Genomic DNA, 23397 nt, shown 5'->3' on the forward strand with positions numbered 1-23397 from the left:
TCGCCCAGCCAAATGCACACCTGAAAAGCAGCGTTTTGGACTTCCCAGTCAGGACCACTTAACAGAGGAGCAATGCTTTCTACCATCCCAACAAGTCTATCTGCGGCTATAGGCTATGTCCAGGTTCTTCTGAGGTAGGACGCTCTGAATACTCTGATGCAGGGGAGCAGCAGCATGAGAGAGGGAACATGCTTTCAACTTCTGCCCCTGCTAACTGAGCAAAGAAGTGGTGATACCCTTATATTTAGCAGGAGGAGAGCAACTGGTCCTATCTAGCCCCAGCACAGCATCCCTCCAATGGCTGCTGCTAGTGTCTACCTTATGTTTCTTTTTAGACTGTGAGCCCTTTGGGGACAGAGATCCATCTTATTAACTGATTATTGTTTTCTCTATGTACATCACTTTTGTCGAAAAGCCATATATAAATGTTCGTTTGTGGGTTTCTTGGAGTCATCTGGTGGGCCATGGGCCTGATTCATCAAAACATTTCTCATTGGGGGGGTACTAAGCAGTGGTTTACGGGTGAAGAATTTCCCACTACACCCTTATTATTGAAGCAGCGATCAGCAGTTCCACATACGAAACCGGACACCTTATGGAGGCTGTGGGAAGACGTGAGGCTCATTGGTTCTGCTTTGTTTTTCACTAGAACTTGGAAATCTATCAACGGGAGCCAGGTACAAAATATAGAGGCACCAATGGAGAGCCTCAATCAACTGAGGCCGTGGATGATGGGAGTTCAAGTCCAACAACAGGTGGAGAGACTCAGGTTGGTCACCCCTGGTACAGACCATGGTTGGCTAATGGAACTTGGCCAAGTAGCACATATTTACGGCAAGCCTTACTTGATAGGACTGAATGGCCAAGAGACCTATTGATTCATTCATTCCTCTCGCACTTACTCTCACTCTCCCATTGTGCTAACTCTATGTCACTGCTGTACAAAATTGTAGCCAAATAGGTGGGGGCTGATCCTCTGGGTCCTTCCCACCTGAATGGAACCATGCTAGGAGAGAGGATTTAAAACTGGGTTGAAACTGAACAAGGGTGCAGAAAGAGAAAGCTTGAGGAGCAACTCCATTTCTTGCGGGAGGCACTATGAATTATTAGGTTTGGCAGCAGGAGTCTGGTAAAATGGGGAGGGGGTGCTTCTCAAATGCTTGGGGGGGGGTCTATACCCCTGGAATTGAAGTTTCTTCAGAGTGTAGCCATTTCAGGCTAGAATGTGGAGAAATATTCTGAGGATGTTCTCAGGCAATTCTCTTTGGAATGAGTTATTTTTAAAAAAAAATCACTGTGGAGAAATTTGGGTTCCAACCCTGGTTTCAGGGATCCACGCAAGGACAAATTCTGGAGAATTCTCTCAGACCGTTTATCCACTTTCCCACCTAGGACACACCCAAGACCCCCCGACCCCTCCCCTGGCTGCACTGTGCAAAAGAAGAGGGGTAGTAGAGTTGTATTATATTTTCAGTTGGCATTTTAAGAAGATAGGGTAGATTAAGGTAAAGCCGTCAAATCGATTTCGACTCCTGGCACCCACAGAGCCCTGTAGTTTTCTTTGGTAGAATACAGGAGGGGTTGACCATTCTTGCCTCCTCCTGCACAGTAGGAGATGATGCCTTTCAGCATCTTCCTATATCACTGCTGCCCAATACAGTACCAGCAGGAATTCGAACCGGCAACCTTCTGCTTGTTAGTCAAGCATTTCCACCCTGCGCCACTTAAGGTGACTGGGTAGATTAAAGAGGCTCCCCAATTAAAAGAATTTACTCAGATTAAAATATTTTTAATGTGAGGACTTGAAAAAATATCATATGGCAGGTGCTTTCGAGGCAGCAGCATTCATTATTCTCCCTCACGTTGAATGCTTTTCCTGACATTGTACACTGCCTAGAGATACACATATCAGGTAGTATATAAATAAAATAAATAAAATAGTGCCAGCTGTGATGATGTGTGGGACATCTCAAAAAGTGTGTTTTTTCTGCATAACTAACCTATCATCCCATGCAGATTTTAATTGATCATGTATGATACTGTTCAAGCAACCTCCCTTGACACATTTGTGTTGGACATCTCCATGCCCAGTCATGTGCATAAGGGCTTCCACAAGATCAGGAATCCTGATCTTATTGAAGACCCTGTGTGTGTACTGCAGGGAAAGACCAGGACAAAAACCAGCCATGCTCACATGCAATATCCTCTCTCTTTCTTGCACACATAGGGGCTATTCACACGACCAGGCAGGCGGCTTCACAAACCTTGCCTCCCCCCCCCCCGCCCCCGATGATAATTCTTTGCTTGGTGGGAGCAAGAAAAACACACGATCCCATGCAAAGCGGATCGCTCCAAGGCTGGGACTTTTTGTCCCGGCCTCTGGGTATCCCACAGTGCTCTGCGTGCCGAGTGCAGTGCGCTGGAGGATTCCCTCAAGGGACGGGCGCTCTAGGCACTTGTCTCTGTGTTAGCGTGAGCTGCAAGAAGCTCATGCTGACATATATGATCCTGACACCATGAGCCAGGTTAAGGGTGCGATTGCATCCTTAACCTTGGCTAAGAGCTGGGCTACAGCACAGGATTTGGCGCCGAAGCACCGCTGGGATACACATGGAGAAAAGCCTCACAGTGTAGCTGTGTGGGAGAGCATCCTAGAGAAGTGGTCCTTACATGTCTTAGGTGTGTGGGGAGGAAAGGAAAGGAGTGGGCTACAGAATGCTGCAAACTTATTTCAAGCAACGCAGGAACCAACACCAGCGAACACACCCCTCACTCCAAAGCTGTACACAATGAGCTGCCAGGAAAACCATCAGGTTCTCAAGCCGTGTCCCGCGCATGCACCACTTACTGATCAAAAATCAAGCCCCTAAGAGTGTCTGATCACAGTCCCTACGCACTTCTGCAATCCAATCCAAATCATTCACAGAAGGATGAAAGAGAATGATGCAGAGCACCTGAATTTTCCTGTGTGGGAAAACACCAAATCAATTATATACAAATACAATAAATACACACACAGAGAACAAACTTGAGAGTACTTTTTAAGAAGGAAACATATGAAGCAGAACCTGGTGGTGTCCAATAGGGCACTCTGAGCAGGTGTTCCAAAGCAATTTGGAGAACACCCTGCAGCTAGGAAAGCTTAAAAAAAATTTTTTTTAAAGAGTCAGCCAATGAATAATCAAGCCTTGGTATTAAGATCAGTCTTGCAGATATGAGGTCATCATGGCAGACATAAAGGCAACCTTGCATACAGTCTGCTCTTTCCTACCGCATCTGATTTGCTGCTTTCTTTTAACAGCGGTGGTTTTCAGAAGTGATAAAGAGGTTTACCTCTGTTTACTGCTTCCTTGCAAGAAGTGGGAAACTCCTCATTAACACTACGCTCTGCTACATTTTCTTTCTCTGCACTCGTATACGCCACCACACCAATGGCAGCTGGCAGAAGCATCTTTTTAAGGCAGTTCCTAAAGCTGGATTCCAGCACCACAGAACCCAATGCACAAAGGTCTGCGGGAAGTTAGATGGAGAACTTAGATTTGCTCCTAAAGCCCGAAGTGCAGCAACCATTTTGCTGAGCATAAGTATGGAGATGTGGAAATTGGGTTTCCCTGCAACTTGCACAGGCAGCATCAGAGTTCTCACATATCACAAAAAGGGAATATTGGAGGAGGTGGTGCTCTTTGATTTACAGCTCTTGCTAACCATTCACAAGCAAGAGTCATATTTTACCTACAAAGCACAGATTGTCACCACTGTCAAACGAAGACACAAATCTGGAACATGGTCTAAGCACTTCTAGTCAGTATCAGCATATTCCAGAAAAAACAGTGCGGGTGTTTACACACTGGAATATACCCTATGAAAATCCCCAATATATATATTTTTAAAGTCTAAGCATTCACATAGCACTTCTCCATTATTCAAAAGACCTTATAACACACCTGTAGGGGAACCCGTCTTATCCCCAATATGCAGGTTGAAACAGAGATGATTAAGCCGACCTTGCAGTAACAAGCAGGAATTGTCCCCTCTGCTAAGCAGGGTTTGCATCTGGATGGGTGACTACATGTGAGCACTGTTAGATAATCCCCCACAGGAGATGGGGCTGTAGCTCAGGCTTTCTATTAACTGCTTTGCAAATCTGCTTTTTAATCTACTTTGCATGCAGAAGGTCCCAGAATCAATCCCCGGCATCTCCAGGTAGGGCTGGGAAAAACTCCTGGGTTTCCGATGGGCCAATGGTCTGACTTGGTTTAACGCAGCTTCCTATGTCCCTATGGTGTCCAAGAGGGGAGGAACAAGTTGGGACTTAGACCAGATAACTGTCGACTCCTGGTGCCCACAGAGCCCTGTGGTTGTCCTTGGTAGAATGCAGGAGGGGTTTACCATTGTCATCTCCCACGGAGTATGTGAGGATGCTTTTCAGCATCTTCCTATATCGTTACTGCCCAATATAGGTGGATGGAAAGTGCCTCGCTCTCTTCCAACTCCCTGTGCTAAGTTTTGACCATTTTCCTTTGGATCTAGGAGCCACCCCCAAAATTTAGGAGCCAGACAAAGGAGATTTGACAAAATTACCAAACTTAGTGATGAACACTGTGGAGCAGGGAGCTAAATGCTTCTCTCCTTATCCCCTTTACTTAGAACAGGAACAAGGCTAGACAAATCAATACTTTATTAAATAGCTCTGCTGCTGAAATATCCTGGTTTAGGTGCCACGGCCTCCAGGCACCTGTCAAGCCTTGCACTAAGCAGTGCCAGCATGCTCGCTCATGCGACTGTAGCCCAGCTCTTTAACCCACCCGACTCTCCTCTCCTGTGTACACGAGGCCAACTCACTCTCAACTTTGCAAGGGGAATGATAAATCAAAGCTAAGCTTCTCTGAAGATTGCAGTAAAGAACTGACCAGACTTCCACAAGCAGGCCTGTGGTTTTGACATTAATACAGCCGCAGTTCAACAGCCTCCCCAGTTTTCAAATGAGAAATAGTCCTCTCAGACTTGCTTGACTTCAGATGGAAGGTTCTTGGGGGTTTTCTGTGCGTATGAACATTGTTGTGTCGCCTGCCTGGGGCACAGGTTTTGCTATGCAGAGATTTCAGATGCATAGTGCAGAAAGCCTGCAACTTCTGCAGCTCTTTCAGACGTACTTGCTGCACCAGGTTAGGATGGGTTAGCCCCTTTGCTTTGCCAACTGATCACAATACTATGGTGCAATGCTGGCACTGCAGGCATAAACATTGGCATGCATGGTTTAAATTCAGATTGTTCAAAAATTCCTACAATAGTTTCAGTTTCATAGACACATAAGAAGCTGCCAAGCCGAGTCAAACCCTTAGTCCATCTTGCTCAGTACTGACTACTCTGACTGGCAGCAGCCCTCCAAGGTTTCAGGTAGGAGTCTTTCCCAGCCCTACCTAGAGTTGCCACAGATCGATCCTGGGACCTTCTGAACGCAGAGCAGATGCTTTACAACTGAGCTATGGCAGGTGAAGGGTATTCAAGATACTGGCCATAAGCCAGACAAGTTTGAGCACCTTTCTGTCTCACTGATTTCATATTAACTTTCTCTCTTTGTAATCAGTATGATATAAAGGCCCTTAGATTTGACTGGATCATGCTTAGAGTTTCCAGACCATGAATGAAGACTCCAAAGAGTAAAACTGCTGTGTCCCCAAACACTGGGTCCTACATTTAACTCTCATCTCATACACATCCTTTCTTCACTTTGGAGGAAAAATTTGGGGCAACTGAGTTGCAAGAATTTGTTCCAGCCTGGGGGTATCAATCAGAATGACGTTTATGCAGCATTTCTTGCTTCATGTTTCAATACTAACCAAGCCCTCTGAAAACTCAATTCTCTCATATATAAGCAAATGGTCATTTAAAAGGTTGAAGGCAGCATTTACTTGGGAATAAGTCCTACAGCACCCAGAGGAACTTACTTTAAACTGGCATAGCGTTGAGCTGCAAGACTTTTCTCTCTCATGGCAAAACTATGCAGCTTCTCCTAAATTTAAGAATGTGACTGTGCCCACTGATGAAGGCCCTTTATAAACTTTCCAGATTAAATATATCCAGACACAGGCCAAGGAAATATCAGATTGTTAAGGAGTGATATGGGGAAAATGAGTCAGACAAACAATCAGATGCAAGAGCTCAGTCTACAATGCACCATTATTTGGGATGGGGGTGGTGATGGTATTTTGAAAAGAGCCATCTTGCTAAACAGACACTTTCTTAAATTCTCCCCAGCACCTCCAAACAGAACGCAAATTGCTCCTAGAAAAATTCCTGTTGCCTCCCAAGGCCTCTGATACTTTTGGAGTTATTGGACAGTTTAAAAGAAAATCATAATTAAGGGAATTATGACACACAAAACACACACACACAATAGCCTGTGCAGCCATGGTGAGCAGGAATAAACGGGGCCATTTCATTTTTAAAACTCTGGTGAGCTTTTAATTGCCTGGATTGCATTGTGAGCCCCCCAACGCTCGATTGCCTCCATTATGTGCTCTTGTTCTGCGCCATTCAACCACACACACGCACATGCGGATTCTGTAGTTAACCCAACAAAGTAACTGCAACTCCATCACACCCAGGAGTTCCCCACCAGCACCTTTTTTAAAAGCGCCTTGGTTCAGAATACAGGACTTTTGTCTACTGTTGTACTAATTACTCCCCCCCCACACACACACACAAATAGCACAAAATAAAAATTCTCCCTCCCTCACCCCAACAGCTCCCTTCAAGGCATGCCAGGGACTGGGGTGAGTTTAAAAACAAAAAGACGGGGGGGGGGGAGAGAAGTGTTCTGTCTAAGGAAAAAGCAAGACTTGCAGCCCAACAGCTGGGAGGAGGCACCAATTCAGAAGAAAGCATTTGGCAACTGCCAAGATGACAGAGGTTTTATTCCGCTTCTCACTCCGCTCCACGCCCCCTCACCTCGCCACCTCCTCAATTTCTCAAAGCTAGTTTGGGCCTAAAAGCTTGTTTCTCTGTTCACTGGTTCACATCTTACTGCACTCTAAGGGGTAACAAGTGCAAACAGCTTCTCTCTCTCTCTCCATCCCTCCCACACCAAGATCTCAGGAGCGGATATTTTTCTTTTAAAGTCTCTGATACCCCTACACTCCTTCCTCACACACACACCATCCTTCTCCCTCACCCCCCCCCCACCCACTCTGAATTGAACTGTGGTGCTTGCTGGAAGCCAATTTTATTCACTCCCCCCTCCTTTCTTCCAATGCAGCTGTAAGACTCGGAGAGATACTGACATTTTTCCACTCTTATCAGTTTAATTACAGTTACCATGGCAGCAAAGTGCTAGTGGTTGGCAAAGGCCAACAAGAGATTTGCAAGACTGAGCTCAATTTTGATGCAGTTCACATGCAAAAAAATAAAAAAAAATTAAAAATTAAAACATTTTTAAAAGCCACGACAGAGGAAAACACACTCTTTAACAACAAAGAATCTCCCTTTGTGCGGTTAGCAGCACCAGCTAGGCGCCACTAGTTTCTCCCCACCCCTGCCAAAGCCACACAAGAAACTGATGGCGAGTGGAGTGGGCTCGCTTTGTTGTTGTTGTTGTTCTGCAGAAGGTGTTGCGGACGGGGGGGGGGCGGAATAGAGCTTTTTTTTTTTTTTTTTTTTAAAGAAGAATTGAGTTTAGAAAATAACCCAGCAGCCTGCCTTCCAAGCAGCTCTGGTTCTAAGCAAGCGCAGATTTCATAAGACTGCAGAGATGATCGGTTGGGCTCCAGCCATTGACTCTCCCCCACCCCGCGCGCCGCCCTCCCCAAATGCCCCAGCCTGAAAACGCACACCGATGCTTCCGCGCCCGACCGCCAAAGCAACGCAGAGCAACGAGCCGCAAGCCGACGCGACGGCAACCTTACCAAAACTTTTCTCCTTTTTCTGCATGAGTTGATCTAAGGACTTCCCGGATCGCGCCTTCCTTTTGAGCCAAGCAAGAAGTGGCAAGTGTTCTCCCCCACCCCCCGGCCGCCCCCACTTCGGGTCAAGTGGAAGCGGGCTGGCTGTGTCTGCGCTGCGAGCAGAGAGAGCCAGAGGGAGAAGGGGCCGCGCTATTGTGCAGAAGCACTGGGGCAGCGGCGGGTGGAGGTTGAGGACCCCGCCAGAGAAGCGACGCGCACCAGCGCTTTGCAAGCGTGCAGTCGCTGTGGAGTTACGTGTGTGCGGAGGACGAGGGCGAGCCACAAAAGCCACCACATGCTTCCCTAACTCCGCGCCGTCGCTTTGCTCGCGGTCCCAGCGGTCTCTTTGAAGCTGGCTGGTAACAAATGAATTTGATTAAACCCTCGCACGCAGCGCTAGCACAAAAACCCATCGCGGGCAATCGGAGGTGGGGACGGTGTGAGTGAGAGAGCGCGCGCGCGCGAAAAAAAATGTATCCTAAAAAGGAACGATATTGCAAATCATGCCGATCGGATGGTTGGTTTTCTCGGCCCCCCACCCTTCTACCGCCCCCACCACCACCACCACCACCACCAGCGCCTTCTCCAGCTTCCACCAACACTGCTGCTGCGCCGCTTCGCGATCCTCCTCACACGAGGAGTGTTTACGAGGAAGGGGCGAGCTGGCATTTCGTGCTGGCGTTTCATTGTTTAACTTTGCCTGCTTGGATGGCTCCAGCCCTCCAATCGCGCGGCTTTTCCTCCTCAGCAGCCCCGGCGCTCGCACTCTCCGATTCTCCTTGCATCTCTCTCTCGGCGTCATCATAAAAATAATGAAGCCTCACATGATTTAAACACACACACACACAAACGCCACAACACCAGGCGAGCACCGCAGAGAGCGACAAGCTTCTGAGCCCGAAGTTGCAGAGTGGAGGAGGAGGAGGAGGAGGAGGCGGGGGGGGGGGGGAATGAGGGGAGATCCAGAGTTTATGACTCTTTAGGAAGAGAGAGAGAGAATCTGACCCAGAGAGCCGAGCTGTGGACACTGTTGTTGCCTCAACTTACCTTCTCACTTAAAGCAATGCCAGGTGAGTGCAAGACACCCAGAAGATGCTTTGTAGCTCTTCTCCTTGGGGAAGGTCAGAATCGAGCATTGTTTGCGGGGACGAAAGAAAATAAATAAAGGGCGCGTGGGGGGGGGGGGGAGAAGAGAAGGGAGTGGATAGAAGGGGGAGAGGCGAGGCTGTGTGGAAGGGAGCAGATTGCCCGTCTTTGGTTGTGTGTGTTTTTTAATAATGAGGTCCTCAAGGATCCGCCAAGTAATTGGGCTGCCCGCTTCAGAGCTACAGGTGTCCTCCCCCCCCCCACCGCTCTCTATTTTAAAGAAGTCAAGATGGATCTTGGCTGTCCAGGGCTGATTTCCCAGCCTCCCCCTAGCAGCCAGCCTTCCCTCTCCCCCCCCCCCCACCAGCCCCGCCGGCTGAAAACAACTTACCTAAAGCAGCGTGCTTGGTGCCGAGCTGTATGAAGTCTGAGGCTGTATCAACTGCAGAACGCAATCCCTTAACCAGCCAGACATAATACAGCAAAGGGAGAAAGGTCACTCTCGTTATATTAGGGAGACAGCGGAGAGCCGGCTGCGTGCTTGCCAAAGCAGAGAGAGCGACAGAGGGACGCTGCTGCAGCTCGTGTGGCCGGTTTCAGGCTATTTACTGCTCCTCTCTGTCTCGCCCCCCTCCTACCTGTCTCACCCCCCACCGCCCCCTTTCCCTCCTCCCTCTCCTCTCTCCCACGCCCCCCACCCCCTCTCCCTCCCGATCTCGCTTTGACTACAGCCGCCCGCTCGGAAAGTGCCATGCAGCCAGCCGGGAGACAGATTGGGCTTTGTCGCTAATTTCCCAGGGTGAAAATTTGCAAGCCGGCGACGAGCTCAAGTCAGCAAAAAGCATGTGCATATATGCTAGACGCCAGCAGCCGAGACTGGCGGCGGCGGCAGCAGCGAGCGTCCCCCCACCCCTCGCCGCTGACCCGCGCACAAAGTGACCTCCACCGCGGAAAGGCTGTGGAGAAAGACCTTTACCCGGGAGTCAGCCCCCCTGAACTCCCTGGCTTCCGCCCGAGTGTGTCTCTGGGATCGGGCTGCAAAGTTCTCTCTCTTGGTAGTCTTCCGCGCTAAACATTTTTCGGGGAGCCCAAGGGGTCGACCCCACCTCGCCCGATAGAGGCGACTGCTGGTGCTGTGATCTGCAGTCTGCTACGTCGAGGCGGAAGCCCCACTGAGCTCCATGGGGCTTATTACTCTCAAGAAGCTGGCTGTAAAATGGTCACCTCCTAAGTGGCGGGGTGTGTGTTTAAAAGGCTGTCTGCAAGACGGCGGGTCGCAGAGGACAGGAAAGTCCCCCGTAACATGAACTTTGCGGCGCGAACTCGAGAATGGCCATTCTCGAGATCTGACGGAACCGGGACCAGAGAAGCCTCTTCGCGTAGAAAAAGAAGTTTCCGCCGCATTTTCATTTCCACAAAGAGTAGATCCCGCAGCACGTGGATTACTGTTTTGATGGCCTGGAACGGTGAAGGGATCCTGTTTCCCTTTGCACTTTGGGGGAGAGAGAGGGAGAAACTCAGGAGCAAGCGACGCCCCAGCCTCTCCCCCGCTCCAAAAAGACACCCCCCCCAGAATCTAAGGAAGGGGTCCAGAAGAAAGCAAGGCTGCAGCCCTAACCCTTTACCTGGGAGGGGCACTGAACTCAGTGGGGCCGACTCTGTCCCGAGTATACATGCATAGGATGGCATTTCCACATGGTTGCTGCCCCGGCCTAGGGCGCTTCCAAGATTTCAATCCCCCCTCCTCACAATCACACAACTAGGACACTGCATATTTGCTAGTCGGACCATCGTAGTTTAAAAGTACCTTGCCTTCCCAGCATCGAGGCTACTTATTGTGTAAATAACCGCCGCCCTCTATTTATGCCTCAGGCACCTTCCATTTTTAAGAGTCAATCTGCAGCCGGAGTGGGGGGAGACCGATTAAGAATTTGTGAATGCAGTTTGCAGACTTCAAAGCGATCTTCTGTTGTCTGCCATTAGGAGCTTCACACTAAGATTGCCACAAAAGCTTTTTCTTTCTTTCTCTTTTTTAAAAGATGTCAGCTTAGAATCCCCCCTCAAAAAAAAGACACACAAATGAATGACACCCATTATGAGAGAGGGTGCTTTCAAGACCCCCAAGAAAAGCTTTTAAAGCCGTGAAGAGATTTGACACCTTCCCTCACCCTCCTCTCCCCTCCCCCCCCCACGATAATCCAGCAATTCTGATCGGAATAATTATATATATATCAAGAGCTCAGCAAGGGCTCCAAAGCGCAGCCAGGAGTTCGTGTGTACACACACCCCTGCTTGATCCGATTTGCACACGAGAAAGGCAACTTGTGGCGTAATCAACTTGCACAACCGGTTCCCTGCAACCAAAGGGCAGCGCTCGTGTCCGGCCAGGAACTTGCCTCTGTTTACACGGTACCTCTGCAAACAGCACTTTTCTCCTAAAGTGACCCAGCCTGAGATAGTGTGTGTTTTGTCTCTCTTTAAACCGTGCAGTCAAGGGGCGGGGGGGGGGGAGCGGGCGAGCGAAGTTGTGTGTGAAGAAAGGGAGAAATAAAATCAGAACAAATGGTACAGCTAATGAGGACAATTAAATTAATTATATTAAAGGAGATGAAATTCTCTCTTTCTCTCTCTCCCCCCTCATCAACACCCCTCCCCGTATGATCTGCTACCCCTCGCTGGCAACAGCTCCTCCGTAATTCATGGCAACTGATTAGTGCATCTATGCAAATCTTTGTTTAAATCATTCAACTAATTAAATGATGGGATTATTCCTCTGCCTACGGTGACATCATGCGCAGTAATTAGTACTCTATTTGGACTGTGGCAATAAGATACCCCGTGTCAACACCAACCTACAAGAGACATTAAGCACTTTGTCACTTTTGTGAGTGTGTGTGTGTGTGTGTGCGCGCGCAGAGAACACAACTGCTCCACATCTAATTGCACTCCTTCCCTGCCATCCCCCCCCCCACACCAATCAAGAGCTTTTTTTTTTTTTTTGCTTTTTTTTTAGAACTTGGTGAGTAATATGCCAAACCACATGTGTAAAGGAATAAAATAGAATAGTTAACATTCAACACCATGCCATTCATTTCCCCCTAAAATGTAATGATAATTAGATGGGTCATAAAATGCTCTTCTTTTCATTATGACTGATGAAATGCATTAAAGCTGACAGGGTATTACCTGACAGTAATTAGGTTTTGTCATGAATTAAATTATTTGAAAGCAGGCTCGCTCTCCCCAATCATGCAAGTTACAGCGAGGGTTTTTTAAAATATATATATATATATATCACACACACACATATATAAATAATCTTGACTATAGTAAAGTTTTGTGCTTAAAAAAATAGCAGTTTCTGCTTGCAGAATCATATGAATTATTCACGCAAAAGTAAGGTGGGGGTGGAGAGAGAAAACAATAAAGTGAAGTGGATAGCTACTTCCGATGCGATCGCTGGTCGTAAGAGCCAAGTTGGGTGGTGGGGGGAGAGGTGGTTATGGATGGTGGAGAGAAAAGTGATCTGGTGAAGGGTGTGTGTGTGCTGCCGACAGTTTGGCGAACAACCCCGTTCGCCCTTGCCAACTCCGCAGCTTTTCAGCGTCCCCGCCCCAAATTCGCTTGTGCGAGCACCTAACTAGGATCCCCATCAAAAATGAAACCGAATTTCCTCGGCATTGTTTACTCAGCCGAGATTCAGGCTCAACCCAGACGGACGCACAGTTCTTTATTTTCAGGCTTAGATACAGGAGGACGAAAAGGTTGAGAGAAAGAAAAAGAATACAAATGATACTTTATTTGGGGGTGGGTGGGATTGCTTTATTTTACAAAAGTCTTTTTTTTTTAAGAGAGAGCCAAGAGAGACCCTGTTTTGTTTTGAGATTGCCCTTTGCTTGAGCATCTCCTCTAGATTTTCTGTTTCACTAGCCAGTTTGATTAAAGGCCATGTTAAAAGTCTTTCTCCTGATTTACAAGGGTTTTATTTTAAAAGGGTGGGATCAGATAGATTTTTTTAAAAGGACTTACCTTTGTGCAAGATGCGCCTTCTTCAGGGTGGGAAACAAAAAAATCAAAAGGATTCTTCAAGTTTCACAGCTTGGGCACTTATTGTCCTTTAAGGAGAGAAACTTGCCAGTTTCTGAAGTTTTCTACCCCCTCCCCTCTGATCAGTAATATTTCTGTAGCATCCCCAAAAGGTGCCTGTTGTGGTGTGCCTCTCGGCTTGTGCAGCAAAAGACAAGGAACAGACAAGATATAAAATCCTCTTTTTTTCCCTTTGAGGAGGAAAAAACAAACACCCCAACCACCTCAGTTCAAGAGCAAAAACTGTCCTTGATCCTTGTGCCCCCTTCCCCACCCCCCCAGCTTGAGTTTCAGGAACATCAGATGGGAGCAACCCCCAGCTCAGCTTTGCCTGCCTCCCTTTCCCCTGGTCTTCCTTTCCTCCCCCCACCCTTCCTTCCTTCCTTCTTTCTTTACTTTCTTCCCTAGCTGAACGCCAGACCTGAGTGGGCCAGCTCTCTTCCTTCCGTATTTAAACACCTCCACCAGGTCCCTAGTTAGCAGCTCTCTTCGGCTCATCCAAGAAGCTGACAAGTACGGTTAGAGGAGGCTGTACATGTTGCTCTAATGGACCTCATTAAGTTCTACTTACAGATGTTCTCTTAACATAATTGATCTGCGGTGAGTTGAGAGGGCTGCAACTTATTCCCTAGCCCCCAATTATGGTTGGGTAATTAGATCCCCAACCTCCAATTTTTCACATTCACCCTTCTAACATCCCAAAATATCAAAGTATCTCTTTCTCACCAAAGCTCTCCTCCCTCCCCTTACCGGAGTCCACTCCACTCACTGTATTGACAGTTAGATCTACGCTAACCTTTGTAGTGACGCCAGTTTTAATGGTGCATTCAGTCCATTGACAGAACTCTGGGATTCCCCCCCCCCTTTTTTCCCCCTTTCTCTCCTTTCCTCCTCTTCTTCTTCTCCTCTCTCTTTTTTTTAACCCTCAGAAACAAAAGGGTAAAAGAAAAAAAGAAACCTCTAGCTTGTATAGTTTGTACTTTTGATAAAAGGTTTCGCTGATGGGCTTTGGCAGTAGAGGTTCTTTTCTAATGTCTTTTTATCTGAATTAATTCCTCAGATGAAAACTTTAAGGAACAATGAAGAAGAGAGGTACGGCTCTGAAACGGTGAGAAGAAGGGGGGAAATTACACAGCACACCTGGGACAGATGAAGCCAAACTGGTGCTTTTATAATGCCAATCAGCGGGGCTGTTATCATCCCTCTAATTAGGAAAGCAGCCTAAAACAGAGAGCACTTGGGGAAATGGTAATGTTATGGTTTTGCACTTAAAAGAGGAGACATTTCCTGCACTGTAAGAATCCAGGATTGGGGCTGACAAGCCCTTTAATTAATGGGCAGGATTCCCTGTGTGTGTTACGTTGGAGTGCATGTTCCAATTCATAAAAGTGGACAAAGGGGGCTATTTGGGGAGAAAGGGGGGCCAGTGTGTGTGTGCATGAACGAGTGAGGAAAGCACAGAGAGAAGGAGGAGATGGAGAGAGAAAGAGGAAAAAATAGTCCATTAGTTTGAAGGAGAACAGAGTTCACAAGCTACCTTTATTTTAACCCCCAAAGGATTTGCATGCAGAGCTGCAGTGAGCTGTTTGCCAGCAGATTTGAAAGCTACAGCAGGAAAAAGCCCAAGGCCATGAGGCAAACAAAAAGTTTGGGGGAGAGAGAGAGAGAGCGCATTTGGAATCTGAGCATACCTCCCTTTTGCAGTCTTTTCTCGAACTTTTCCTTTTGGTACTGGGTTTGCTTTTTATGGGAAATGGACCCAGGCTGGCCCAGTAGAGGGGGCTCTTGGGAGAAAAAAGATGACATGCAAAAGTTCTCTACCTTGCTGTTATTGTTGCCCTCCCTAAAATTACTCCATTTCTTGATGCTGCCCCAATTAAGGGCCAATCCGTTGACATTTCTCACAAGCACATAGCTGTCTACTCTTGTGTTGCATTTATGGGAAGCGGCTTGTCTGAACTGATTGCTGTGAGCAAAAAGACACAAGTTCACCTACCAAGACAAGGCAGACTTTCTGAATTGGGGCTTAACAGTTGCAGGCCAAATCATAGAGAATGTTCCTACAGAAAGATGTAGACATCCCATCTGCCATGTGTATGGGTCAGTTCTGACAATACTTTCCCTCTCACACAATCAAAAAAGGATACACTGAGATCATGGCCATTGTGTTGTCCTCCATGGACTTCCTGATGCCCTCTCAGCACATTCCTGTATTGCAGTGGTAGAAATGTCCCAAAATGCAATTCAGCTGTCCGGATAGTGGGCACCACCCCTTAAAATACATACACAGCCCCTTTAAAGCACGGCAGAGCAGGTCCGTACCTGCTCCTCCTCCACTCATTGCCATTGCTGCCATCCTGGCATTCCCTCCAGCTATGCCCGTGTGCCGGTGGGGCATCTCCCAGCAGCCCCTTCATGGCACTGGCACACATATGGCCTCAGCACATGCACAGTGGCCATTTCTGTGGCCAGAGGCCATGTCCATGCTGCGGAGGTCATGTGTGTGCTGGCACTACGCAGGGGTAGCTGGGAGATGCCCCACCAGTGTGCAGGCATAGCTGTGGGGAGTGCCAGGATGGTGGCAGTGTTGGTGAGCAAAGGAGGAGCAGGTATGGACCATTTTTCCTCCATTTTAAAGGGGCTGTGTAAGCTCTCGATTTTAAAGGGACTTGCCCACGATTCAGACAGCTGAATGGTGTTTCAGCACATCCCTATGCAGCGTTTCCCTACCTTTTCCTTTATGTGGACCACTACATAGTCATCGAAAGCTTTTGCAGACCACCACATATGCAAGCCATTTTAAACATTCCTGTTTAAATGTTTTTAATTCCGGTGTAAATGTGTTTAAATGTTAAACGTTTGAACATTTAAACACAGCCTATGGCTGGTGGGAGTCAAATATATCTATCAGGAGGTATTAAAAATGCAGCAATTTCTAATAATTTATTGTGCCCACTTGCAAACATATTGCACTTGTCATGGTATGTTTACCTGCAGCAGGTCTCCCAGCTCTTACCTAATGAGAAGGCTGATGCTGATTATTATTAGCTGACTGGGCGCAGAATGTCTGCACCCCTAGTTCTCCCTGACTCCCCCCCAGTTCAGCCCCTTCTCCCTGACTCTTCCCCCAGGCATCTCTGACACCCACCCAGCCCACTTCTCCCCCCTCCCCACCCGTGGTTTCTGGCCAGCTTTCAAGCCGCCCCAACCCTCCTGCTGCCGCCTCCTCTTCCTGGTGGCTCAGCAGCCACCTCCTCACCCTGGCGGCCAGGCCAGGCCCGCCACCGCCTCCTTCTCCCGTCAGCCACCTCTTCAGGCCAGTTTCACCCGCCATCCAGCCACCTCCTCAGGCTGGCGGGGCTTTGGCCACCGGCCAAAGTCAGGAACTCTTGTGTGTGGTGCCGCCTCTCTCACCAGAGGTTGCCACGCATCCCCACGCATCCAAGACTGGCCCATCTTGGAGAAATATAGATCAGGGATCCTCAACGTTGGGCCCCCAGATGTTCTTGGACTTCAACTCCCATAATCCCCAGGCCCAGTGGCCTTTGGCTGGGGATTATGGGAGCTGAAGTCCAAGAACATCTGGGGGCCCAACGTTGAGGATCCCTGATATAGATGATCTCTTTTCTTCCCGTCATGGACCACCTGCAGTACCCTTGTGGACCACCAGTGGTCCATGAACCACAGGCTGGGAACCACTGTTATATTATGGCTATTCTACACTTGCTAACTAAGCAAAGAGGCACCTTTTTAAGTGGTGATTGTCTTATATTTAGCAGGAGAAGAACAATTTGCCCTGTTTAACCCTAGCAGAGCATCCAGTGGCTGTTGTTGGGTCTGCCTTATGGGTTGTTATTTTAGTTTATGAGCCCTTTTTGGCGGGCAGGAACGGTCATTTATTTTCTATGTAAACTGCATTTAGAACTTTTGTTGAAAAGTAGTATATAAATAGTTATAATCATATTTATACTCCAGATAGTTTTTAATTGCACGAGAGGGAAAGTATTGTCAGAACCAGCTCTATGGTGCAATGCAGGCCAAAAAGGATAATAAAGGGACTGATATACAGAGAAGAGTTAAGTGCATTGTCCTTCGCACACCTTATGGTCTTGATTTCAAATCAATCCATCCTCCCACTCACCCACCCCTGCCATGAACACTGGTTGAATTTGAGAACCATAATTGGATAGGAACCTAGGAAGCTGTCATCTACTGAGTCAGACCATTGGTCCATCAAGCTTAGTATTGGCAGCAGCGCCAGAGCTTCAGTTAAGAATGTTTATCAGCCCTACCTGGAGATGCCGGAAATGGAAACTGTGACCTTCTGCAAGCTATTCAGCTGCACACTCGCTTTACTAAGTATCTTTAGGGTGTGAGGTAGCCCACCTTTGGTGCAGTTTGTGAAATACAATTAAAACACAGCCCATTATCAATGCTTGAGTGTACTTTTGTATTTTTATCACAAGTGCACCTGCTGAATTTCCAGGTTCCCCCTCCCTTTCCTTTCTACCCCACCCCCCGATCCCATCTCATGTCAAGAAAGGAAACTTACATATTCCCTTTGAGGACTGTACAAGACTGCAGTTTCCCATATTCATCTAAAAGAGGAAACAAAAACTAGAAAAATCCTAGATGTCCTAGTTTGATTAACAAACTAGGATATCTTGGTTTGATGTCTTGCTTTGATAACTAACTGTGGTTTGTGGAATTCTCAGTTTCATGTATTTGGATTAATTTTGAGACTGCGGCTTTTATACAAACCCCCAATGCAAGCATCTAGTCTTCTTCTTTCTTGCACCAGGGAGAGGGTAGCATTGCCAGTCTATGGATGTGCAGAACGTTTCGAGTTGGAAACATTCCGACAAGTGTTTTGAGCTCAAAACAGAACACCCTTCAAATGAAGGGCCTCTTTCAACTTTGAAACAGAATGACCCCATTCAAAGTCAGAAGTGTGTTCTACACTTCCATGAGTGTTCCACGAGTGTTCCAAGCGCCATTTGCAATACCTGTTTTTCCCTTGATTGGCTTTGGCACTGGCTCTCCTTGCTTCTTGGTTGGCTTGTTATCATGCAAATTTACTTGATTTGTATGAGATCAAGCCAACCAAGAAGCAAGGAGATCGCAAGCCAATCGGAAGCCATTGCCAAAACCAGTCAACAAGGGAAAGACAGGATCCAAAATGGCACTCAGGGCACTTGAAACATTCCAAGCTCACTCCGTCAGAACAACTGGCTCAATTGCTTGTTCTGATGAAACATTCAGGGCATTTGCATTCCATTCTGAGCTCGGAACAGAACGCAAATCCCATTCCGTGCACATCCCTATGCCAGTCCCTAGTCCCTCAGTAGCAACCCATAATATAAGTGCATGTATGGTAACAGTGTAAATTACTGATTTTCACGTGATTTGGATGCATATCTTGAAGTTTTGTTACTCACATATTAACTCTTTTCAGACAGGTGTATGAGTGTACAGATTGCCTTGCAAGCGTTCTCTTAAACCACAATATAGATCAATCATCAACAGTTTGTTTGAGGACGGGGTTCTCCTTGCAGAAACAAAACTCTACTTAGCTCCCTACAAAAACTCTAGGGTTTTGCATTTGAAATGAGCAATAACACAGTGCCAAAGTATAGAGTAGATTATGTTCTACAGTACTGCTGATAGAGAGAGAGACTGCCTCTATATCAACTATATGTATAACTGTTACCAATAAGCGATGTTTCAGGATAGTGTTGCAAAGAACTCCTCTATTAGATGGCTCAGCAGCACTGGATCATGGGATCATGACCTTAGTGAACTTTTCACCCTGGTTAGTCAAAAAGACTTGGCACAATGCAGGTTTGTGGTGCAGGGTATGCTGGCAGTGTGCCTTCAGGTTGAGCTGCCAAACATACCGAAACAGGGCATGTCCACGCCTTTTTAATGCTATACAATCCCATTGAAGGCAAATCACTCAGAGGAGGAGTCTTCCCACTTGAAAGCTAACATGAAAAGCTCTCAAGCAGAAGCACAGATGAATGGCACATATCCCAACTCATTACCATTAATGAATTGACTGATAAAGATAAGGGAGGAGTCACTAGTTAGTATACTATAGGAGCATATCTTCGCACCTGGGAGTCACCGGAGGCTTGAGATAAACTAAGCAAGCACAGACCCATCTCACAAGCTCACACTGGCATTTGCATAGTTGCCCTTGCCTTTGCTTAGCAAGGCACACCTAGAGTGATTGAGTCCAACCTGCAATAGACACCTTTGTCTTGCATGGATTCACCCGCCCTACAGGGAGGGAGAATTGCTTGGGAAACAGCAATTTTGTCTCAGGGCACATTTTTGGATATAAGTACGCCAGCCAAGCCACAATGGCTTCGGATTCTGGAAGATTGAGTTCAGGTTCTACTTGGACTCTACAGATTCCCATAAACGCGCTGTGGTTACTGCTGTCCCCTCACTCTTTCTCCCCACTTCTACCCCACACTTTGCTCCAGAGAGAGGCCTGAGAGAACAAGCCACCACGCATTGAACACGCCCAGGAAGGATCGTTAATAACTAATTTCTTGCCTCTCCCTAAGCTCTCCTTCTACTTGTCCTTCTGCTTTCCTCGGGTCTAGCCAGCACCATGGGACAGTTCTGGTAACAATAACCCAAATATAGTCATTGAACCCTTTCACATGACCATCACATCCCTATGCCAGTCCCTAGTCCTCAGTAGCAAGCATAATAAAAGTGCATGTATGGTAAGAGTGTAAACATTGTACTGATTTTCATACGATTTGGATGCAGATCCTGATGTTTTGTTGCTCACATATGAATTCTATACAGACATTATGGTGTATGAGTGTACAGATACCTGTATACTCATACATGACTGTACCTGTGTTCATTTAAAAAGTGATCCTGGGTACAGGTCCCTCAAATCCATGGTACATACAGGAATTGTACTGCTATACCTGTGTTGAGCATAATATATGAATAACTACCAGTGTGCCGAAACATTGTCTGGATAGGACTAATATCTGAATAGGCTATTGCCTGAACAGTCTTCAGACTGGCAACCCTCATTACATCATCAGCTGTCCTCTGATTGGCTGCAAAGGGGTAAGAGACAGGCCCAGTCATACTAAAGGCATTGTAAGCAAAAGACCATAGAGTGTGCTTTGCAGAGTGGCGCATTCACAGATGACACCCTGTTATCCACATAGGCTGCGGCGACCTAAAGCAAATGCACCCAGACAACTGAAACTTCATGGTAGCACTTAGCGATGTGTATGAACCAGTTTGGTGGTCCTTTTACAGACTGCTGACCCAGTTTATAAGCTCTCTGGCTGGCCTATAGTCTTGCTGACTAGTTTTGGTAGACTTTTCAGACAGAGGCCGTGATGTTTCTTCTGGATGCGCCAATGTTTGTTTTTTGCAAATAGCTGGGCAAAGAGGCACCTTTTAAAGCAGTGTCTCCCTTATATATAGCAGGGGGAAAGCAGCTGCCCCTATCCAAGCTTAGCACAGTGTTTCTCTGGTGACTGTTGCTGGTGTCTCCTTTCTGCTTTTTCGAATGTGAGTCCTTTGGGGCTGGGTCGGCCTTTCCATAAGGCAAGGTGAAGTGATCCCCACGGGTGTGGGCACGGGGAAGGACTCAGGGAGTGTCAAGAGAGGCAGCCCCCCACAACCACAGATGCCATTCCCACAAGGCTCCCTTCTGCCACTCCCTTTCCTCATCCCACTGCACCATGCGATTCATTTCCCCCTCTTTGCCTCCCAGATACATGCCTCTCCATTCCCTTCTTACCTGCTGATGTGAGATAAGAACAGCCCTGACGCCACTTCCTGATTTGCCGGCATAATCTGAGCATGCTCACGGACCACCACCACCAATGCAGCAAAATGACTTGAACCACCCCTACTTGTGGGAAAGGAAACCATACTCTACTTATTCTTTTTTCTGTGTAAAACACTTTGAAAACTGTGTTGTTGTTGTTGTTGTTGTTGTTGTTGAAAAGCAGTCTATAAATAATGATGATGATGGTAAACTGGCTGGAGCCATGGAAAGGTGGAATAGATGTGATTAAAATAAATAAATGAAACCATAAATAAAGCATTTATCCATCCGTGTGTGTGTGTGTGTGGTGCAGGACTTCGCAAATCCCAGGCGACAGGTTGCCATGCTGCCTAGAATTTTAACCAGAGCACCTAGTCTAGGATATTCAGAGGTAGAGCTATTTAATGAAGTGTTTATTGGTCCTAGGCAGCCATATTTCTGTTCCAAGTGTATTACTTGTAAAGGGGTTAGAGAAGCCCATTTACCTTCCCCCTCCACGATGGTCCGTCACTAAGACTGGTAATTTTGTCAAGTGTCTCCCATCTGGCTCCTAAGTTTGGGGGCGGGTGGACTCCTAGGTCCAAAGAAAAGTGGTCAAGGCTTGGCATCGTGTATGCACTGTACACATCTGGGCTGAAGAAATCCACACACAAGTAAGTTTCAATTCTCATTTAGAAACTGAACAAAAACTATAACAAAACAGCGGAGGGAAGTGGTGCCTGAGTTTATAAGGCCAACAACAGGTGACCTCTTGCTGTGAGGAAACCCAGACAATAAGTTTTCAGAACAACTGAAAGCTATTCCTAATGAATTGAACAAACTTATCTGCAAGGAGGAGAGTTAACAGAGTTCATGAAAACACTGTTCAAAGACTGAAATTGCAGTGCGCGACAAAAGTGTTAGCAGGGAAAACTTTAAAATACTGCCAATTTTCTAAATGGCCTTTTCACGTACATTAGCAATTGCTACCCCTCCTCTCTGCCTATGGATATCAAAGCAAATGTTGCTTGTTCTTTGGGAAATTATGTATTGCACATGGTAATTTCAAATATCAAGCATACAAAGCAATTGGTGTAATGACACCCCTGCCACACCTACGTGCACTTGGCAATTTGAAAGGTAGTAGGGTTTGCAATCCAATCCTCTCCACATTTTCCTGGAGACAAGTCCGCACTGAGTTTAGTGGGAATTACTTCTAATTAAGGGTGCATAAAATTGCCTCCCAAGACATCTAGGCTAACGTTGTGCTCGCAGAAGTACTTTAGGGGGTAGGGACAATTTTTACTGCCCCCCCCCAGATATGTCCTTGAGGCTTGGGGAACCTTCAGGGGCATACATTTGGAGTGGCATCAATGAAAACCATCCCTCCCCCTTGTGTGAGCAGAACCGATTTCTGCAAATGGGACATTAGGCTGGATGTTGCCCTCTGTGCCTTCTTATTTTATTCTTGGAATAGTTCTACATGGTCAAAAGGCTCTTTCTTTTCAGTGGAATAACCAGATTGGCCTCTTCTTTCTGAGATTTCCCTCCTTCCCACACAATCTTTTTCATCTCAAACAGGCCTACACAACTTGAGAACCACCATTTTGAGAACCTGAGACCCACCAAGCTGAGCCCAGCCCTCCAACCATGTATCATGGACCTCCAGATGTTCAATCCTTCCTCCCCTGTTTTTGCAGTGCCATGGCGGCAGCAAAAACAGAAAGTATGTTGAGCCCTTATGTCCTGTCCTCAAGCAGGGACTTGAGGGTCAGGATGAGGTTCTAAAGCCCAGATCCATCCACCAAAGGTCAACAGAACGACTGGCAGGCAGCCAGGGGACCGAGTTAGCAGGCTTGTTCCCCAGACTGGGGCAGCAGAAACTCAGAGGACTCCAAGTCTGAATAGCTTGCTCCAACAGGATTGGAAGCCATTCTGAACCTTCATAAAATCCTCTGGCCTAGCTTTGTATCACAGGCTTTGTCATCAGTTGGATGAGTGGAGATCTTCAAAAGAGTAGTTATCTTTCCGGGAGCCTTGCACTCTGTGGACTGGTTAGCAGGACCAAAGCCATCCAACCAGGCTCCAAGTCCTGTGTGTGTTCCTGGGAACTGGCCGTGTGTCAGCAAAAGTCAAGGCAGGAAGAAGGGGAAGTGATCGTCTCCTAGGCCTGCTCTGGGTCGGATGGCGATGGCCAACCAGCACTGTGTATGCAGCATTATTGTGAGGGGTGAGGAAAACACACATTCTGCACCGTCCTACCCAGATGGGGCTGGCAGAAAATAAGGTCATTCACACGCCCCATTTGGGCTGGGGCAGGCTCCTGCTTACCTCCCCGCTATTCGACCAGTGCTCCTTCCTTGGCGCTACTGCTTGTGCATCCACACAACAAGTGGTGTGTCGATGCAGAGGCTGGGAGGAAGAGTGTCCCAGCCTCCAGGAATACCACAATGCGCTGTGTCAGCAGCATGGCACTTTGTGGCC

At 47.2% G+C, this 23397-nt stretch overlaps 1 protein-coding gene and 1 long non-coding RNA gene across 6 annotated transcripts in view; one reads left to right on the forward strand and one right to left on the reverse strand.

Moving 5' to 3' along the window:
• The window catches only part of LMO3 (LIM domain only 3), a 107278-nt gene extending 93908 nt beyond the window's left edge, over nt 1-13370 (reverse strand). Inside the window, exon 1 of one of the 5 annotated variants that reach the window (XM_053252099.1) lies at nt 13059-13370. Coding sequence is in view for 2 of the 5 variants with exons in the window: in XM_053252095.1 (XP_053108070.1) it covers nt 8644-8728 (85 nt within the window). In the remaining 3 variants the exon portion in view is untranslated. Of the gene's footprint in view, nt 1-7904; nt 8303-8643; nt 8832-8990; nt 9020-9420; nt 9655-13058 lie in introns of those variants that run through there. The other 4 variants (XM_053252098.1, XM_053252100.1, XM_053252095.1 and 1 more) reach the window with 4 other exon arrangements.
• Nucleotides 8871-21223, forward strand: LOC128326045 (uncharacterized). The gene is made up of 3 exons (XR_008307824.1): nt 8871-9013; nt 14176-14223; nt 20878-21223. It is a non-coding gene; the product is annotated as an uncharacterized LOC128326045 (long non-coding RNA).
• Nucleotides 21224-23397: the final 2174 nt, after the last annotated feature.

The sequence above is a fragment of the Hemicordylus capensis genome, chromosome 5 (assembly GCF_027244095.1).
Source record: "Hemicordylus capensis ecotype Gifberg chromosome 5, rHemCap1.1.pri, whole genome shotgun sequence".
Taxonomy (NCBI): domain Eukaryota; kingdom Metazoa; phylum Chordata; class Lepidosauria; order Squamata; family Cordylidae; genus Hemicordylus; species Hemicordylus capensis.